The sequence below is a fragment of the Stenella coeruleoalba genome (genome assembly GCF_951394435.1).
Source record: "Stenella coeruleoalba genome assembly, chromosome: 6".
NCBI classification, from domain to species: Eukaryota; Metazoa; Chordata; class Mammalia; order Artiodactyla; family Delphinidae; genus Stenella; species Stenella coeruleoalba.
The window spans coordinates 39,104,037-39,120,131 of record NC_137151.1 but is presented as its reverse complement, the minus strand read 5'-3'; the positions used below and the strand labels follow the sequence as shown (position 1 = coordinate 39,120,131).

The following is a 16,095-nucleotide window of genomic DNA, read 5'->3' as shown; positions in this document are numbered from 1 at the left end:
CTGAACCATTTAGTCTTATAGCTCTCTAAGCTAATGTCAGAATGCTTGAGTTGGCTTACTTATATTCACAGAAAAGACAAAAATGTTTCAGTCTCATCTCCACAATGTTGGCTAAAAATGAACGTTCCATAAATATAAATAGATTGTGACCTATAATTTGAAACATGTCAGAATATATTAAATAGTACCTGGGGGGAGCTGGATAAAGCCCACGGTTCTTTATTTTCTTTGTCAGGCTTTGCTCAATAGTTCTCTGTAATCTTTGTAATACTTAAGACTACCCAACAGCTATAGTCAACTTGCTAAAATTATGTATAAATGGGCACTCACTTTCAGTCCAGGAAAACATTATATTAAGTGGAAAAGTAGAATGTCAAATCTCTTTATCAAAAAGACTAGCAATTTTTTAAAGCATTCAAAACTTTTATTACTTGAATCTAAGTCAGAAGTGAAGCCAGATTTCACCAAGGAGAGCAGTCTTGGGGGTTAGAGGTCAGGAGACAGGCTTTCGGATTTTAATCCAGTAAGTAACTGAATGATGCTATGATGATTTGTTTCTTGGCTTATTATTTTATTCTGTAGGAAGGAACAAGAACGTAGCTTTTGGGCTTCCCTGGTGACGCAGTGGTTGAGAGTCCGCCTGCCGATGCAGGGGACACGGGTTCGTGCCCCGGTCCGGGAGCATCCCACATGCCGCGGAGCGGCTGGGCACGTGAGCCATGGCCGCTGGGCCTGTGCATCCAGAGCCTGTGCTCCGCAACAGGAGAGGCCACAACAGTGAGAGGCCCGTGTACCGCAAAAAAAAAAAAAAAAAAAAAAAAAAGAAAAGAATGTAGCTTTTGTCCAAATAGTAAAGACGTTTTTACTAAAGATGCTTACTTTTAGATAGCATTTTCAGAGAACATTAAATGTAAATGTGTATAAATATGCCCTGCAGTTTAAATGTCAATTAAATGTTTTTATTACTTAGACTCAATGTGTGTGTCAGACTATTTGAACTAAACAATGACTGAATGCATAGAAAACTAGTTAGGTATAAAATGTTATAACCAGGGACAAAAATTTACAAGCACAAGACCAAGTTAAACAAGGTAAGCAGCATGGCTCACATAGAAAAATGAGTATGAATTCAAATAAATTGCTTAAAAAGAGAACCAATCAATAATGTTCACTAGCAGATATCTACCACTCAGAAATAATAAGTATAGTCATGGTCTCCTAAGAAATTCACATGTAATTACTTTTACTAGCATTCTTTCATCACAATCAACCACATTTTTTTCTTAAATTTAATTTTTTAATTTTATTTTTTATTAAAGTATAATTTACAATGTTATGTTAGTTTCTGAAATTACAGCAAAGTAATTCAGTTATATATATATATATATATATATATATATATATATTCTTTTCCAGATTCTTTTCCCTTAAAAATTACTACAAAATGCTGAGTAAACCATACATCTTCAGGTGTTGTGTTTAGATAGAAAAAAGAGTTATAATTTATTTGTCCAATATTGAGCAGAGAGGTTATTTTGCCTACTAAAATCATACAATATCAATTAAATTAAACTGATGAGTAGCATTTTTTGTTGTTGTTTTTGGTTTTGGGGGGTTTTTTGCGGTACGCGGGCCTCTCACTGTTGTGGCCTCTCCTGTTGCGGAGCACAGGCTCCGGATGCGCAGGCTCAGCGGCCATGGCTCACGGGCCCAGCCACTCCATGGCACGTGGGATCTTCCCAGACCGGGGCACGAACCCGTGTCCCCTGCATCGGCAGGCGGACTCTCAACCACTGCGCCACCAGGGAAGCCCAGATGAGTAGCATTTTTATAATCAGCTTAAAAACTGTTTATTAAATAAATCTAGCTTTTAAAGATACACTTACAGTTTTAAATCAAGTTATTGAAAAATGCCAACAACATACACCTTAATAATATTCAAATGAAAATATATGCTTTTGAGAAACATATTGATTGATATATTACTTGACTTAAACCTACCCAGCAAATTTTACTCTAAAATTATTAGCAAGTATGCATTAACATTTTGAAAATTTTACAAACATAATTATTGTCATATTATAGTGACTACTATAATTGAATTCTCAATTCAGGTGCCAAGGATTCTAGTAACTTCCTTAATTATATTATTTTATTTAATTTGAAACACTCTATGTGGCATTTTTTAGATGTAAGCTAGCATGATTAAGTAAGAAAACTAACATCTGAGATTATGTCAAAAGTCAGTTCTCTAAGACATTGTCTATTATCACTGAAAATCATCAGTATTGTCTGCCCATATCAGAGAAATTTCTGTGAGTATATAACTAAAGATAGCATATAGTTAAAGATTCATTTATCTAGATGTAAATTGTAACCACGTCACATAAATTCAATGCTCATTTAACAGGGACTAGTGATAAATCTTTATGATATCCATATAATTACTTATATAATAGAAAAGATTTCATTGTTATGTATATTAAAATATACTGTTTTGAACTGATATATATAGATTACCTATAGGCATGTTTTGTTCAAAAGAATGAAAATGGAAAAAATATGCATCAGGATTCCATATGGAGTTTCTTAACAAAGGCAAATGTACTCAGTGAAGTTTAAATAACAACCAAAATTGAGGATTTGTTTAATAGCAATACTAAGAGTAATAATAATGCCAATGCTACTATTACTAATAAACCTACAATTATTGAGTACTTGCTATGTGGCAGGCATTGTGACAAGTGTTTTACCAGCACATGGCAGGCATTGCTATCACCATTTTGCAGAATGAGATCCAGAAGGAGATCCAGTGAGGATGTCTAAGTTTTCCAAAGCCACACAATTAATAAATATCTAACCAGGTTTCTTTCTCAGGTCTTCCTGATTTGAAAAAAAAAAAAAAAACAAGTAATTTAACTTTGTACCAAATTTATTTAATTACTATTAAATATTCTTATGAAATATTTTAGAATCAACCATTTTTACTGAGACCGTGATTTTTGGTATATAAGGGCCATGCAAGAACAATGAAGTTTAGAGAACTCTATGAGATTCCAAGGCATTTCCATTTTTTCTTATGAACATTATAATCTTCAGTTGTGCTAACGGATATTACTAATATTTATCATTGACTATAGATGGTTAGTGATTCTAGTTATGTATTTACCATGTTTGACATCAGCTATTACTGGTTACCTAGTTAAATTTCAAGAGTTTATTATTAATTTATGTTGTATGAAAATTTGCTACAACAGTTTATATGAGATAAGCTTCCATTTATCTGTAAACAGAAGTAATATATAACTACATTAACCTCCATTTATTATATGCATACATCTAGCAAGGCACTTTGTTAACGTGTAGTGTGGAACTTAATATGGCACTGGGAGAGCCTTCAGTCTAGTGAAATCATGTGTGCTACTGAGGACAATGTTTATGAGAGGAATTTTCTCTCTTAGGGAGTCATGGGAGGAGTAGATGAACCTGTTGAACAGGCAGAGATACCCACACAGGGACGTAAAACAGGGAGTGAGAATGAAGGTCTGAAATTTAGGAAGGAGAATGAGCCCAGAGTCAAAAAATCGAGACTGAGACATTCATATAGGGAGATCATTACTGAAGCCATGAAACTGGATAATATCACCAGAAAGAGATAGAAAGAGAACATAAAGGCAATTATAAAAGAGCAGTCAGAGAAAAAGACAGGGAAATCCACAATGCTAGTGTCTTAGAAGCCAAGTGGAGATAAAATTTTCAAGTGTAGATATTAATAAATGTAAAATTATGGAGAAAATTTGAGGAAGAGGATGATTGAGGAGAAATCTAGATTTAGGAATTAAGAGATTAGAGGTAAGCTTCGCAAGAGTACACAGATATACAGTAAAGACAACACCAACATTACCTTCTCCATTCCTAATCCTTTCTTACCAAGAGGGAATCAGAGTTGATTTGTAGGAGCAGTACTTACATGTTGAGAAATCTGGCCTGTCTTCAGAGGGAACAAAGAGAAGCAACAGATTGACCCACTATTTTGTGTATTAAAAAATAAAAACTACAAACCCAGTGAAGGATTGGAATGTGACTTTATGATCGAGGATTTTACTTTGTCATATATTGGTAGAATTAGAAGCAGTAAGTGTAGCTTTCTTTTGAAAAAAGCTCGAGAATGTACCAAAATTTGAAGTTATACAAGTAGATAGATGTGGCAAATATTAGGTTTGTTTTTGTTTGTGTTGTGTGTGTGTTCTTTCTTTTAATGTGTAGAATTAAGCATATTTAGAAGATAAAGAAGACAGAAGGACCCATTCTTCAAAGTTTAAAAATGTTGGAGTTTGAGATGAAGTTTGTGGGGAATACCTGTTCTATCCCAGCACTGCCACATAAACAAATTCAAATTTAATTGTATCTTAAATAAATAATGGAGATAAAGTGTGTAATTTAAGAAAATTTTCAGAATGATTTTTCTAGAATGTTACAGTGCCTTTGTAGACAGGGTCACAGAGTAAGTCATACCTGTAAGTGGTGAATCTCAGTAGGAATAACAATAATATTCAGAGCTAAAATGTAACTGATTGCTTTCTATGTGCCTGGCACAGTGAGAAATGTTTCTCATTTATTCTATGTGATTCTACACAACAACCCCATGAAGTAGGTACTATTATTATCCCCATTTTTACACATGAGGAAATAAACAGAGAGCTGATATTTGCGCATGGTCCCACACCAGTAACTGGCACAGATAGTCTGTGAATCCAGGCAGTCTGACAACCTACACTGTTAAAGTCTTAGCTAAGAATGCTATAGGAACTAGACTGATTAGAGCCAGCAAACCCCTCCTTCCCCTTCGTCCTCAGGTCAATTGATGCTCTTTCTGATTGGGCTACCTTTACCGGCTGTCAACTCCCCAGCTCCCTGGATGCATCACTGCTATAAATCCATACCTTAGTCATTGTAACAGTGCTGTTTCCTTTTCAAATGTCAAAATCAAATTCAGCTACCTAAAAAATATTTATAAAATGAATCCAGTGCAACTTGTTAGGGTGCACCCAGAGCGATTCTTGAAAATATTAGCTGGAACCCGTTATAAAATTCTGCAGCTGATGGTTCATTTCCCATCAGCAAACAAAAGATCTGCTGTATCACCACACTGTTTCAAGTTACATAATATTCTCCTGAATATGAAGATTTATACTTACCAAAAATAAATCTCTTCAAAGGAAGAGAAAGAGGAGCTTTTTGAAAATAATTCAGCTGGAATCTAAATGATGAGAGGCATATTCTAGCTGGGGGACAACCTGGTCACTCTGCCCTAGTTTCAAAACAACTGTAGATGAGATGAAAGCATGGTGTCCTCTCTCTGAGCGACTGGAACAGAGGAATTTTCAAGTGCCTTAACAGGTTGGGTTTATTTCTTTCAAACTTCTTTTCACTTTTTTTACTCCTAGTTTCTTAAACAAAAAGAAAAACACCTAGAAATTAAGGTAGAAAAACTTAAATCTACAATGTATAAGTTGTACATTGTATGACACTTTTTCTGATTGTTCTAATGCATTTTGATTTCCCCTTATACTTTCTGTACTGTTTGTTTCACATTTAGCTCATGTTAATTTGTGTTCCTGATTGTATGTTCTATTTCTCTGGAAGTTGTTCACTGGTTCTCATTGATGTAGATGAATTACTTCTTTTATTCAGGGCTTTCATTTTCCTTAGTGACTATGTTCTAACAATTATCTATCCTCTTCATCTTCTACCATTATTCTCGTTTGTGTCTATTTGTCTGTATGTAAGCAACAGCTAGAAAACTCACTACTTTTATAAGAAAAATACTTAGCTAAAAGTTTTAAAGCTGTTTTCTGGCAATAAAAAAATATGAGGTTATTTTATACACATTACAGCTTTTAATGTATATAAATTTTACCTTGTTTCTTAACCTATTAATAGGCATTTATCTGCCACCAAACTAAAAACATGTATAAATAAGTTTTAAAGCAATAGTACCCACTGTAAAAATGTATATATCTTTCTTCCTTGAGAAGCAATAGCTTCTAGCATTTGTAAGTGTGTGGAGACCTTTCAAAGTAAACTAAATAAATAAATTGTGGAGCTCAATTTATTCATTTTCTTGGAAATGCAGGTGGATTTTATTTGGAGACGTTTTATTCACTTAAGAATGGTTTTCCAAAAATATATATGTATAGAATTGTCCTTCAAAGTAGAATGTAGAATCTATGGCAACAGAAAAAAACTTTTATCCTTTTACACTTCAAGTTTTAAGCCTTACACTTAATGCATTTTTCTGACATTCTAGTTATGTTGCATGTCTACAATGGTGAGAGAGGAGATGGTTGGATATTCTCTGATACTAGACAACTAAATGACATTTTCTGAGTCCTAGTTAACTAAGATCAATAACTGAATTTCTTTGTTATTCCCTTTCATGTTATTAGTTTATATTTGTACAACCTCTAAACTTTATTCTGCCCCCATTACAAATGGTAGCCATTCATTTTGCTTTGTTTTCCTTCACTTCTCCTGCAGAGATAATTCTAGACTCTATTTTCCACTCAGTTCTTGACAGTCCAGGCAGTTAGAGAGACTCATTCTTGATATAACAGTTAACTGTGTTACATTTAAAACACCTTAAAGGATTGTTCACCTTTCATTGTGATGTTAGTTCCCACAGAACAAATAAAATATCCATAGATGATCTGTCAGATTTGCTATTGTGTGCTATTAACATTAGATTTCTTAAATCATCTTTAGACTACAAGTGACAGTCCTTCACCATGAATAAAAATATAAAATGAAATAAAATAGGATTCAGTAAGTGCTTATATACTAAATTCAGTATGTGTATTTATATCAAATAAAATAACTGATATTCATAAATCTTATTACAGATGACATGTCCACTTTAAACTTATTAAAATATTTATTTATAATAAGCCTAAGCTTATGTTTTATGTAGATACAGCAGTGATTGGTACCTGATGATTGAACACTGGGAAATATGATTGTCTCTATTTTATATTCTAATGGCCAACACAATCTGCATTACCACATGAATAGAACAAAAATAATTGAAAAGCAAAATGGACATGAAAACAGAAATACAAAGAATAACACAAGCACTTTAAAGCATAAAATGTGTGTATGCATGTATAATTGTTCATAAAATGAGCTCTGATTATTTTACCTGAAGTGAACCTGAGCGATCTTCTAACCCAGGCTTTGTTGGAATGTGGGGAAGCTGAGACACAGAGAGGTCATGTTACTGTGTAAAGTCGCAGATTAAGTAGTGGACAGACTTTGCCCCAAATACTGACTTCTTGATTCTTACCTAGTGAAGATTCCATATAAGTAAACAATTTTGTCAACTAATTGCCTTTTCATTACCTTTTTTTCCCAATAGGGAGACCCACCTGCAGCTGTGCACTAGGGTTCACTGGACCAAACTGTGGTAAGACAGTCTGTGAGGATTTTTGTCAGAATGGAGGGACTTGCAGTGTTACTGCTGGGAACCAGCCTTACTGCGACTGCCAGCCTGAACACACTGGAGACAGATGTCAGTACTGTAAGTGAAAGCAACACCCACAAGACAGTCTGACAGCAGGCTGTGAGCTGTACATTAAGTAATCTTATCACCTAGAACTACACTCCCTCCATTACCTCAATTTCAGCCACGCCCTATTTTTCAAGTCCACCCCCTATCACCCCAAATCTAACAATTCTTTACGTTGTTCTTCATCCATCTCTTATTTTAAAGATTCTGTTCTTTCCTTTCCCAGCTTAGATTCCATGGTCCATCACTGCAGTCATTCCCTTGTATACACCCTTAACAATCTTGCTCCCTCTCCCCTCTCTTGTACTTTTCTAGAAAACCATAGCCATGGTTAAATCCAGTTCTTCTTCTGTCCTGAACTGGCATCCCACTGCTGAATGCAACTGAAAAAAAAAAAATAGACTAGTCTAACTTGAGGTTTTATCAGTAATCTCATATGGGCATTTACTATGGTTTCCACTGTATTTCATTAATCCATTAACCCTCCTAGATGTCTGTGTCACATCTTCTCCTTTCCCCCCAAACCTTCAATACCTGTGCCCCAACTTTATTCTCAGCTTAGGAACTTGCTTCCTATTTCATTAATAAAAAAAGAAGCTGTCTAAAGAAAACTGCCACAAGCTCCCACCACCAGATCCCTCAAATTACTTTGTCCTACACCACATCCTTTGTCTTCCTTCTTATGACTAGGGACCCATGCGATGTCTAATGCTACACTGTCCACTCCTACATTATATCCCTCTTAGATACTCATGGACACATCTCATACAACTGTCCCCTCTTTCTTCTGCCTTATCAGTGTTTTTCTTTTTACCTACCTTTCTTTAGAAACTTTCCTTTGTGCTCACATCCCTTTCTAGCTACAACTTTATTTCCCTGCTCATTTGTTTTAACCTAAGGTATAGTTGCTCTACAATATTTTATTAGTTTCAGGTGTACAGCATAATGATTCAGTAATTTTATAGATTATATACCATTTAAAGTTATTACAAAATAATGGTTATAATTCCCTGTGCTGTACAAAGTATCCTTATCGCTTATCTTTTTTATACATAGTAGTTTGTAATCTGATACCCCTATCTTGCCCCTCCTCCCTTTCCTCTCCCCACTAGTTTGTTTTCTACATCCATGAGTCTGTTTCTGTTTTGCTATATACATTCATTTGTTTTATTCTTTAGATTCCACATATAAGTGATATCACACAGTATTTGTCTTTCTCTGTCTGACTTATTTCACAAGGCATAATATTCTCCAGGTCCATCTACATTGCTGCAAATGGAAGAATTTCATTCTTTTTTCGTGGCTGAGTAATATTCCATTGTATATATACATTTTCTTTATCTATTCTTCTGTTGATGGACACTTGGGTTGCTTCCATATCTTGGCTATTGTAAATAGTGCTGCTATGAACATTGGGGTGCATATATATTTTTCAATTTTTCATTTTGTCCAGATATATACCCAGGACCAGAATCATATGGCAGTTCTATTTTTAGTTTTTGGAGGAACCTCCATACTGTTTTCCATAGTGGCTGCATTAATTTACATTCCCACCAACAGTGTACAAGAGTTCCCTTTTCTCCACATCCTCGATAATATTTGTTGTTTGTAGACTTTTCGATGATAGCCATTCTGACAGGTGTGAGGTGAGAGCTTGTTGTTTTGATTCACATTTCTCTAATAATTAGTGATGTTCAGAATCTTTTAATGTTAACCATCTGTATGTCTTATTTCAGAAAAATGTATTTTTGGGTCTTTTGTCCATTTTTTAATCAGGTCATTTGTTTTTTTAATGTTGAGTTGTATGAGCTGTTTATATATGTTCAATATTAACCACTTATCAGCCATATCATTTGCAAATATTTTCTCCCATCAGTAGGTTGTCTTTTCATTTTGTCAGTGGTTCCCTTTGCTGTGCAAAGCTTTTAAGTTTAATTAGGTCCCATTTTCTTTTGCCTTAGGAGACAGATCCAAAAAATATTGCTACAATTTATGTCAAAGAGTATCCTGCCTATGTTCTCTTAAAGTCTTATGGTTTCAGGCCTTACTTTTAGGTCTTTAAACCATTTTGAGTTTTTTTTTTACATATGGTGTGAGGCAGTGTTCTAATTTCATTGTTTTACATGTAGCTGTCCTGCTTTTTCAGCACCACTTGTTGAAGAGACTGTCTTTTCTCCATTGTATATTCTTGCCTCCTTTGTAGTAGATTGACTGTAGGTGCATGGAGTTATTTGTGGGCCCTCTATTCTTTTCCATTGATCTATGTGTCTGTTCTTGTGCCAGTACTACACTGTTTTGATTCCTGTAGTTTGGAGTATAGTCTGAAGTCTGAGAAGGTTATACCACCAGCTTTGCTTATTTTTCCCCCCCTCAGGATTGCTTTAGCAATTTGGGGTCTTTTGTGGGTTCATATAAATGTTAGAATTATTTGTTCTAGTTCTGTGGAAAATGTTATGGGTATTTTGATAGGGATTGCATTACATCTGTAAATAGCTTTGGAAAGTGTGACCATTTTAACAATATTAATTCTTCCAATCCAAGATCATAGATATCTTTCCATTTCTTTGTATCATCTTCAATTTCTTTGAACAATGTTATATAGTTTTCAAAGTATAGGTCTTTCACCTCCTTAGTTAATTTTATTCTTAGGTAGTTTATTCTTTTTGATGTGATTTTTAAAACGATTTTTGTTTGTTTTCTCTTTCTGATATTTCATTATTAGTGTATGGGAAAGCAACAGATTTCTGTATATTAATCTTGTATCCTGCAATTTTACTCAATTTATTTATTAGTTCTAATAGTTTATGGGTGGAGGCTTTAGGGTTCTCTACATAGAGTATCATTGTCATCTGCAAATAGTGACAGTTTTACCTCTTCCCTTCCAATTTGGATACATTTTATTTCTTTATCTTGTCTGATTGCTGTGGATAGGCCTTCCAATGCTATGTTAAATAGAAGTTGTGAAAGTGGGCATCCTTTTCTGTTCCTGAATTTAAAGGAAAGACTTTCAGCTTTTCACTGTTGAGTATGATGTTAGCTGTGGGTTTGCCATGCATGGCCTTTATTATGTTGAGATATGTTCCCTCTTTCACCATTTTGATGAGAGTTTTTATCAAGAATGGAAGTTGAATTTTGTCAAATGCTTTTTCTGTGTCAATTGAAATGAACATGTAATTTTTATGCTTCCTTTTGTTAATGTGGTGTATCAAATTGATATATTTGCAAATATTGAACCATCCATGTATCCCTGGAATAAATCCAATTTGATCATGCTATATGATCCTTCTTATATATTGTTGGACTTGGCTTGCTAATATTTTGTTGAAGATTTTTACATCAATATTCATCAAAGATGTTGGTGTATTATTTTCTTTCTTTCTTTCTTTCTTTCTTTTTTGGTAGTGTCTTTGTCTGATTTTTGTATCAGGGTAATGGTGGCCTCATAGAATGAATGTGGAAGTGTTCTGTTCTCAATTTTTGGAATAGTTTGAGAAGTATATGTATTAGCTCTTCCTTATATGTTTAGTAGAGTTTTCCTATGAAGCCATCTGATCCTAGATTTTGTTTGCTGGGAGTTTTTTTAAAAATTATTATTATTATTAGAAATTCAATTTACTACTAGTGATCATTCTGTTCAAGTTATCTGTTTCTTCTTGATTTAGTCTTGGAGGTGATTTGTTTCTAGAAAATTGTCCATTTCTTCTAGATTGTCCAATTTGTTTGCATGTAACTGTTTGTCATTGGTATTGGTTGTTATTTCTCCTCTTTCATTTCTGATTTTATTTGTCTCCTCTCTTTTTTCTCAGTGAGCCTGGCTAAAGGTTTATCAATTTTGTTTATCTTTATCAAAAAACCAGCTCATGGTTTCATTGATTTTTTCTAGTTTTTTGTCTCTGTTTTATTTATTTACTCTTTGATCTTTATTATTTCCATCCTTATACCCTTATGGGCATTTCAGGGTATATGACTCTTTATTTTTCTCTTGCTGCCTTTAGAATTATGTCTTTATCTTCAACTTTTGCCATTTAATTATTTGTCTTTGTATAGGTCTATGTTTCACTTCATCTTGTTTGGGACCCTCTGTGCTTCCTATATCTAGATATCTGTTTCCTTCTTCAGGTTTTGGAAGTTTTCAGCCATAAGTTCCTCAAATATATTTTCAATCTCTTTCTCTCGCTCTTCTCCTTCTGGGATCCCTATAATACAAATGTTGGTATGCTTAACATTATCACAGAGCTCTCTTAAACTGTTTTCACTTTTTTTAAAACTTGTTTTTCTTTTTGCTGCCCTGATTGGGTGATGTCCAATCTTCTATCTTCCAGATCACTTATGATTCTTCTCTATTACTTACTCTGTTCATTCCTTCTACTGTGTTTTTATTTCAGTTATTGAATTCTTCATTTCTGATTGGGTCTTTTTTATATTTTCTTGTTCCTTGTTAAAATTTTCACTGTGTCTATCTATTAGTTTCCCTATTCAGTTAACATTCTTATTACCAATGCTTTGAATTATTTATCTGGTAAATTGTTTATTTCTGTTTCATTATTTTATTTCATGGTTTGTCTCTTGCTTTTTCAGTTGAGAATATTTCCCTCCCTTTTCATTTTGCTTAACTTTCTCTGCCTCTATGAATTATGTGAAACAATTACCTGTTTCAGTCTTGAGAGTGTTCTTATATGGAAACATTTCTATACAGACTGTGTGTGTTCAGTGCCTTTGGTGGCAGAGCTGGATTTGTCCTGTATGCAAGTCATGTCTTTCCTTAGGGTGTACTGGCAGCTATCACCTTGGTAGGGGATGGGGCTGGAGATGGAGGGGCTTCAGCTGGAGCTGGGTGTAAGGCAAGAGTTTCTCTCTGCTTGATGGACATATTGGCCCTATCAGGGCTGGGGTCTGATCCCAAGTTGCTGAAGCAAAAGCCATGAAGGTCATCCCCAAGGTACCTCAGTTTCCTTTAAGTGTGTGCTTTCCCCTCTCCCAGCCCTGGGACCCTCTCCCCAGAGTAGGGTAGTGTCAAAGCAAGGGGGTCTCACATGGGCTGTCAGCCCATGCCTGTCTCAGACAGAGGTTCAAGCTGTCTCTGATGCACTGCCTGTGCAGGCATCAGCAGTTATTTCCCTCACTCTGTTCAGATGCAGCTTCAAGTCCAAGTCCCCTTTGTCCCTCAAAGCCAATGACTCCCCATGGCCTCTATTGCCAATGCCCTGTTGTAGAATCACACTGCAGGGAAGGTGAGGCCTACATGGACTCTGCATATGTGGGGTGTGGGCTTTGGTAGAGCAGCCACTGTCAGAGATCTGCGTGGCTTCTGAAGCACTGCTTGAGTAATTGCCAACGATGGCCATGGCTGCCCCATCCGGGCTCCACCCTGTGACCTGTCGCCTCTGTGTCCCATAGTTAAGTTTTTCTCCCCAGTTGTGGCAGCCCCAGATTGAATGCTGCACTGTGACATGCAGCAAGCAGGGCTGGAGCATTTGCTCACCTTGGGCTTGGCATATGCACAGAGGTGGTAAGAAAGCCAGCCGGGAGATTTCAATCTGCCATTTCTGCTCTGCCTTGGGGGGTTAGCCGATATGCATACTCTCCTCAAAAGCAGCAGTTCCTACAGCCTGTAGCAGTTCCTACAGCCTGTAGCAGTTCCTACAGTCCCAGTGGTCTTCCAACTTACCAAGGGGGCTTATCTCCCCTGTGTAGGACTCAAGCACTAAGCACCCAATCCATGGCTCTCACAGCTCACTCCTCTAAAACACCCACCCCTTGATTTCCATATGACTCTGCACATTGGAATGGACTCAACAGCTTTTATAAAATACAGTTTACCAAGTTACTTCCAAAGACTTTGATCCTGGTAGCCTGGAATAGGACATCTATAACATTTAAAGTTTTCCAGGTATTTCACATATATGACTAAGATTGAGACCCACTACCTAGATGATTTCAACTAATTGCATGGCTTTTAATACCATCCAAATATGAATGATTCCAAATTTATATTTCTAGCTGAACTAGCTGTTGCCTGAATCCCAGATGTTTATACCTAAGTGTCTATTTGACAGCTTGACCTGGCTCTAAATTAACCTGATTTTCTCATCCAAAAATTTGTCTACCATAGTTTTCCCTGTGTTTGTAGAGGGAAATACTCATTGTCCAGGTCCAAAAATCTTGGAGTCACTTTTGACTCCTCTCTTTCTTTTATACCCCACCTTTATTCTCACATTTACCTTTAAAACATACCCAGAATCTGAATGCTTCTCATCACCTCTATTCTCATTACCCTTATAGAAGCTACCAATATCTCTTACCTGGATTATTACTAATTTATCTCCATGCTTCCTCTCTGCACCCTCTGTATTTATTCTCAAAACAGCAGCCACAGTTTTGTTTTATCCCCCCCAAAAAACTGATTTTCGATCTCAGTCACATTTACTGAGATCTTTCTACATCTAGGCACTCTTGTAATTACTTCTTTTTTTTAAAATAAATTCTGTTAATCCATTTAATCCTATGAATAAAGTAGCTATTATTTTTATTCTCATTTTACAGAGGAGGCTACTAGGGAGGCACAAATAGCCTCCTGAAGATCGATCACACAGTTACTAATTGGGAAAGCCAAGATTTAAGCTCATACAATCCAACCCCAGCGTCCACACCCTTAAAAATTACTTAACATTGTGGTCCCCAGATTATTTGATATCTTTAAGGACCTCACAGAGAGTGGCCTAGGTCTCTGTTCATTGTAGAAAGTACATGGAACAACATAGAATCAAACTATATATACTGATTTATTTGAGAATCAAAAATAATATTAAATATTTTTTCTCTGATATTATAGCAAGAGACCACTTCTGCAGCAAAGAGATTCAGTGTTTTTTTTAATCTTTATTTGAGTATAATTACTTTATATTGTTGTGTTAGTTGCTGCTGTGTAACAAAACAAATCAGCTTTATGCATACACATGTCCCCATATCCCCTCCCTCTTGAGCCTCCCCCCCACCCTCCCTATCCCACCCCTCTAGGTGGTCACAAAGCACCGAGCTGATCTCCCTGTGCTATGTGGCTGCTTCCCACTAGCTATCTATTTTACATTTGGTGTTTCCTTTCCTATATGTATATTCTTCTCATATTAGGTCAGCCTCTTTTCAACATATATAGATGCCACTACCCTAATCCAATGCCCTTTTCACATTGTTCACCCAATTTATCTCTTAAGTGATATGCATCACAGACCAGCAGAGTTTATCTGGCAAATACGGTCCAGTTATATGTGTGTATCCTCCTCACATGTTGCTTGCATCCTCTCATCTCCCACCTCTCAACATAGCATAATAGTCCAGCGCAACTCCCATCTACTAACTTGTAGGGTTTTTTTTTTCTTTTCAGCTCCACATTTCCCACCACACTGAATGATGTCCAAGCGAATCAGGGCAATGCCAACCATGAACCTGCATAATGCAGACCCTACTTACTATCCAAACTATTTTTGCACCCTCTCCTTTATTCTAGTAAAACCACACTGATCATGCGTCTCCAAAGGTCAACTTCCTTGGCATTGTGGCTTTCTCATGCTATTCTCTCCCTTTGAAATGCACTTTCTTCATATTTCTCCTCACTCTCATCTCTCAGTACCAAATCCTATCTGTCTGTCTCTGTCCAGCTCAAAAATCATTTCCTTTTTGATGTTGTTCATAACCACCCTCAGTTTGAATTAATCTCTCTGTCTTCTAAATTTTCAAGTCACTGCTTCTTTATTTCTTCTTAGCTCTATTCACTTTTACATAGGAGTATTAGTTGTGTATATTCCTTCTATTTGTCTGGGATGACCTCTTTGAGACCACACCCAACAGTGGCATTGGTCAAATAAACAAATGAACAAATACATAATCATAGATAAGTAAATGAAAGCAGTTTGGAGGCAAGTTTATAAAAGAATAATCAGTGTAATGCACAAAAGCTACATTTAATTAGGGTACAATCATATGGTATTTTTGTATGGAGCTCTTTCTCAGTTCCCAATTGGTCCATCATCATGGTACACCAGCCATTTTTTGTTTGTTTGTTTGTTTAAGGTGAAGCATCACCATATTTGATTTTTTTTAAACGAAGTTAAAAAAAATACTATGTGGCCATCATTATAATGATTTGTATTCTTAAAAAGAATAAATTCATTTGGCTTATATTTTAGTTAGCAACTTAATAGAATCACAGTCTGAGGTAGCCTGATGCATTATAAAAGGCTGCATTATAATTTTATTATCACTATTAGCAATCATAGCACCTTTTACAACAAAGCACTTATTAAAATTAACCAATTAATCCTTAGGCAGAGGTTAAATAACTTGCTCAAGCTCCCAGAGAAGTAATAGTACAGTCAGAATTGGACCCCAGAAGTTGTTGATCAAAATATCAACAAACATTGATGCTGTTCTTTGGCAGCAAAATAAGTCTGTGGACAGTATCATTAAAATGATAAATCCAACAGCTGACAAAAGCATAATAAATTTAGGATCTGTTAGATGAGAGTCGGCAAGGT

The 16,095-nt window shown here is 35.7% G+C and overlaps 1 protein-coding gene across 9 annotated transcripts in view; it reads left to right on the top strand.

Annotated features, from left to right (window-relative positions):
• Positions 1-16,095, top strand: part of LRP1B (LDL receptor related protein 1B) — a 1,831,517-nt gene that overhangs the window by 1,749,280 nt on the left and 66,142 nt on the right. For all 9 annotated transcript variants that reach the window (XR_013828854.1, XM_079925113.1, XM_079925117.1 and 6 more), the window contains one exon: positions 7,415-7,576. Coding sequence is in view for 8 of the 9 variants with exons in the window: in XM_079925113.1 (XP_079781239.1) it covers positions 7,415-7,576 (162 nt within the window). In the remaining variant the exon portion in view is untranslated. The remainder of the gene's footprint in view (positions 1-7,414; positions 7,577-16,095) is intronic.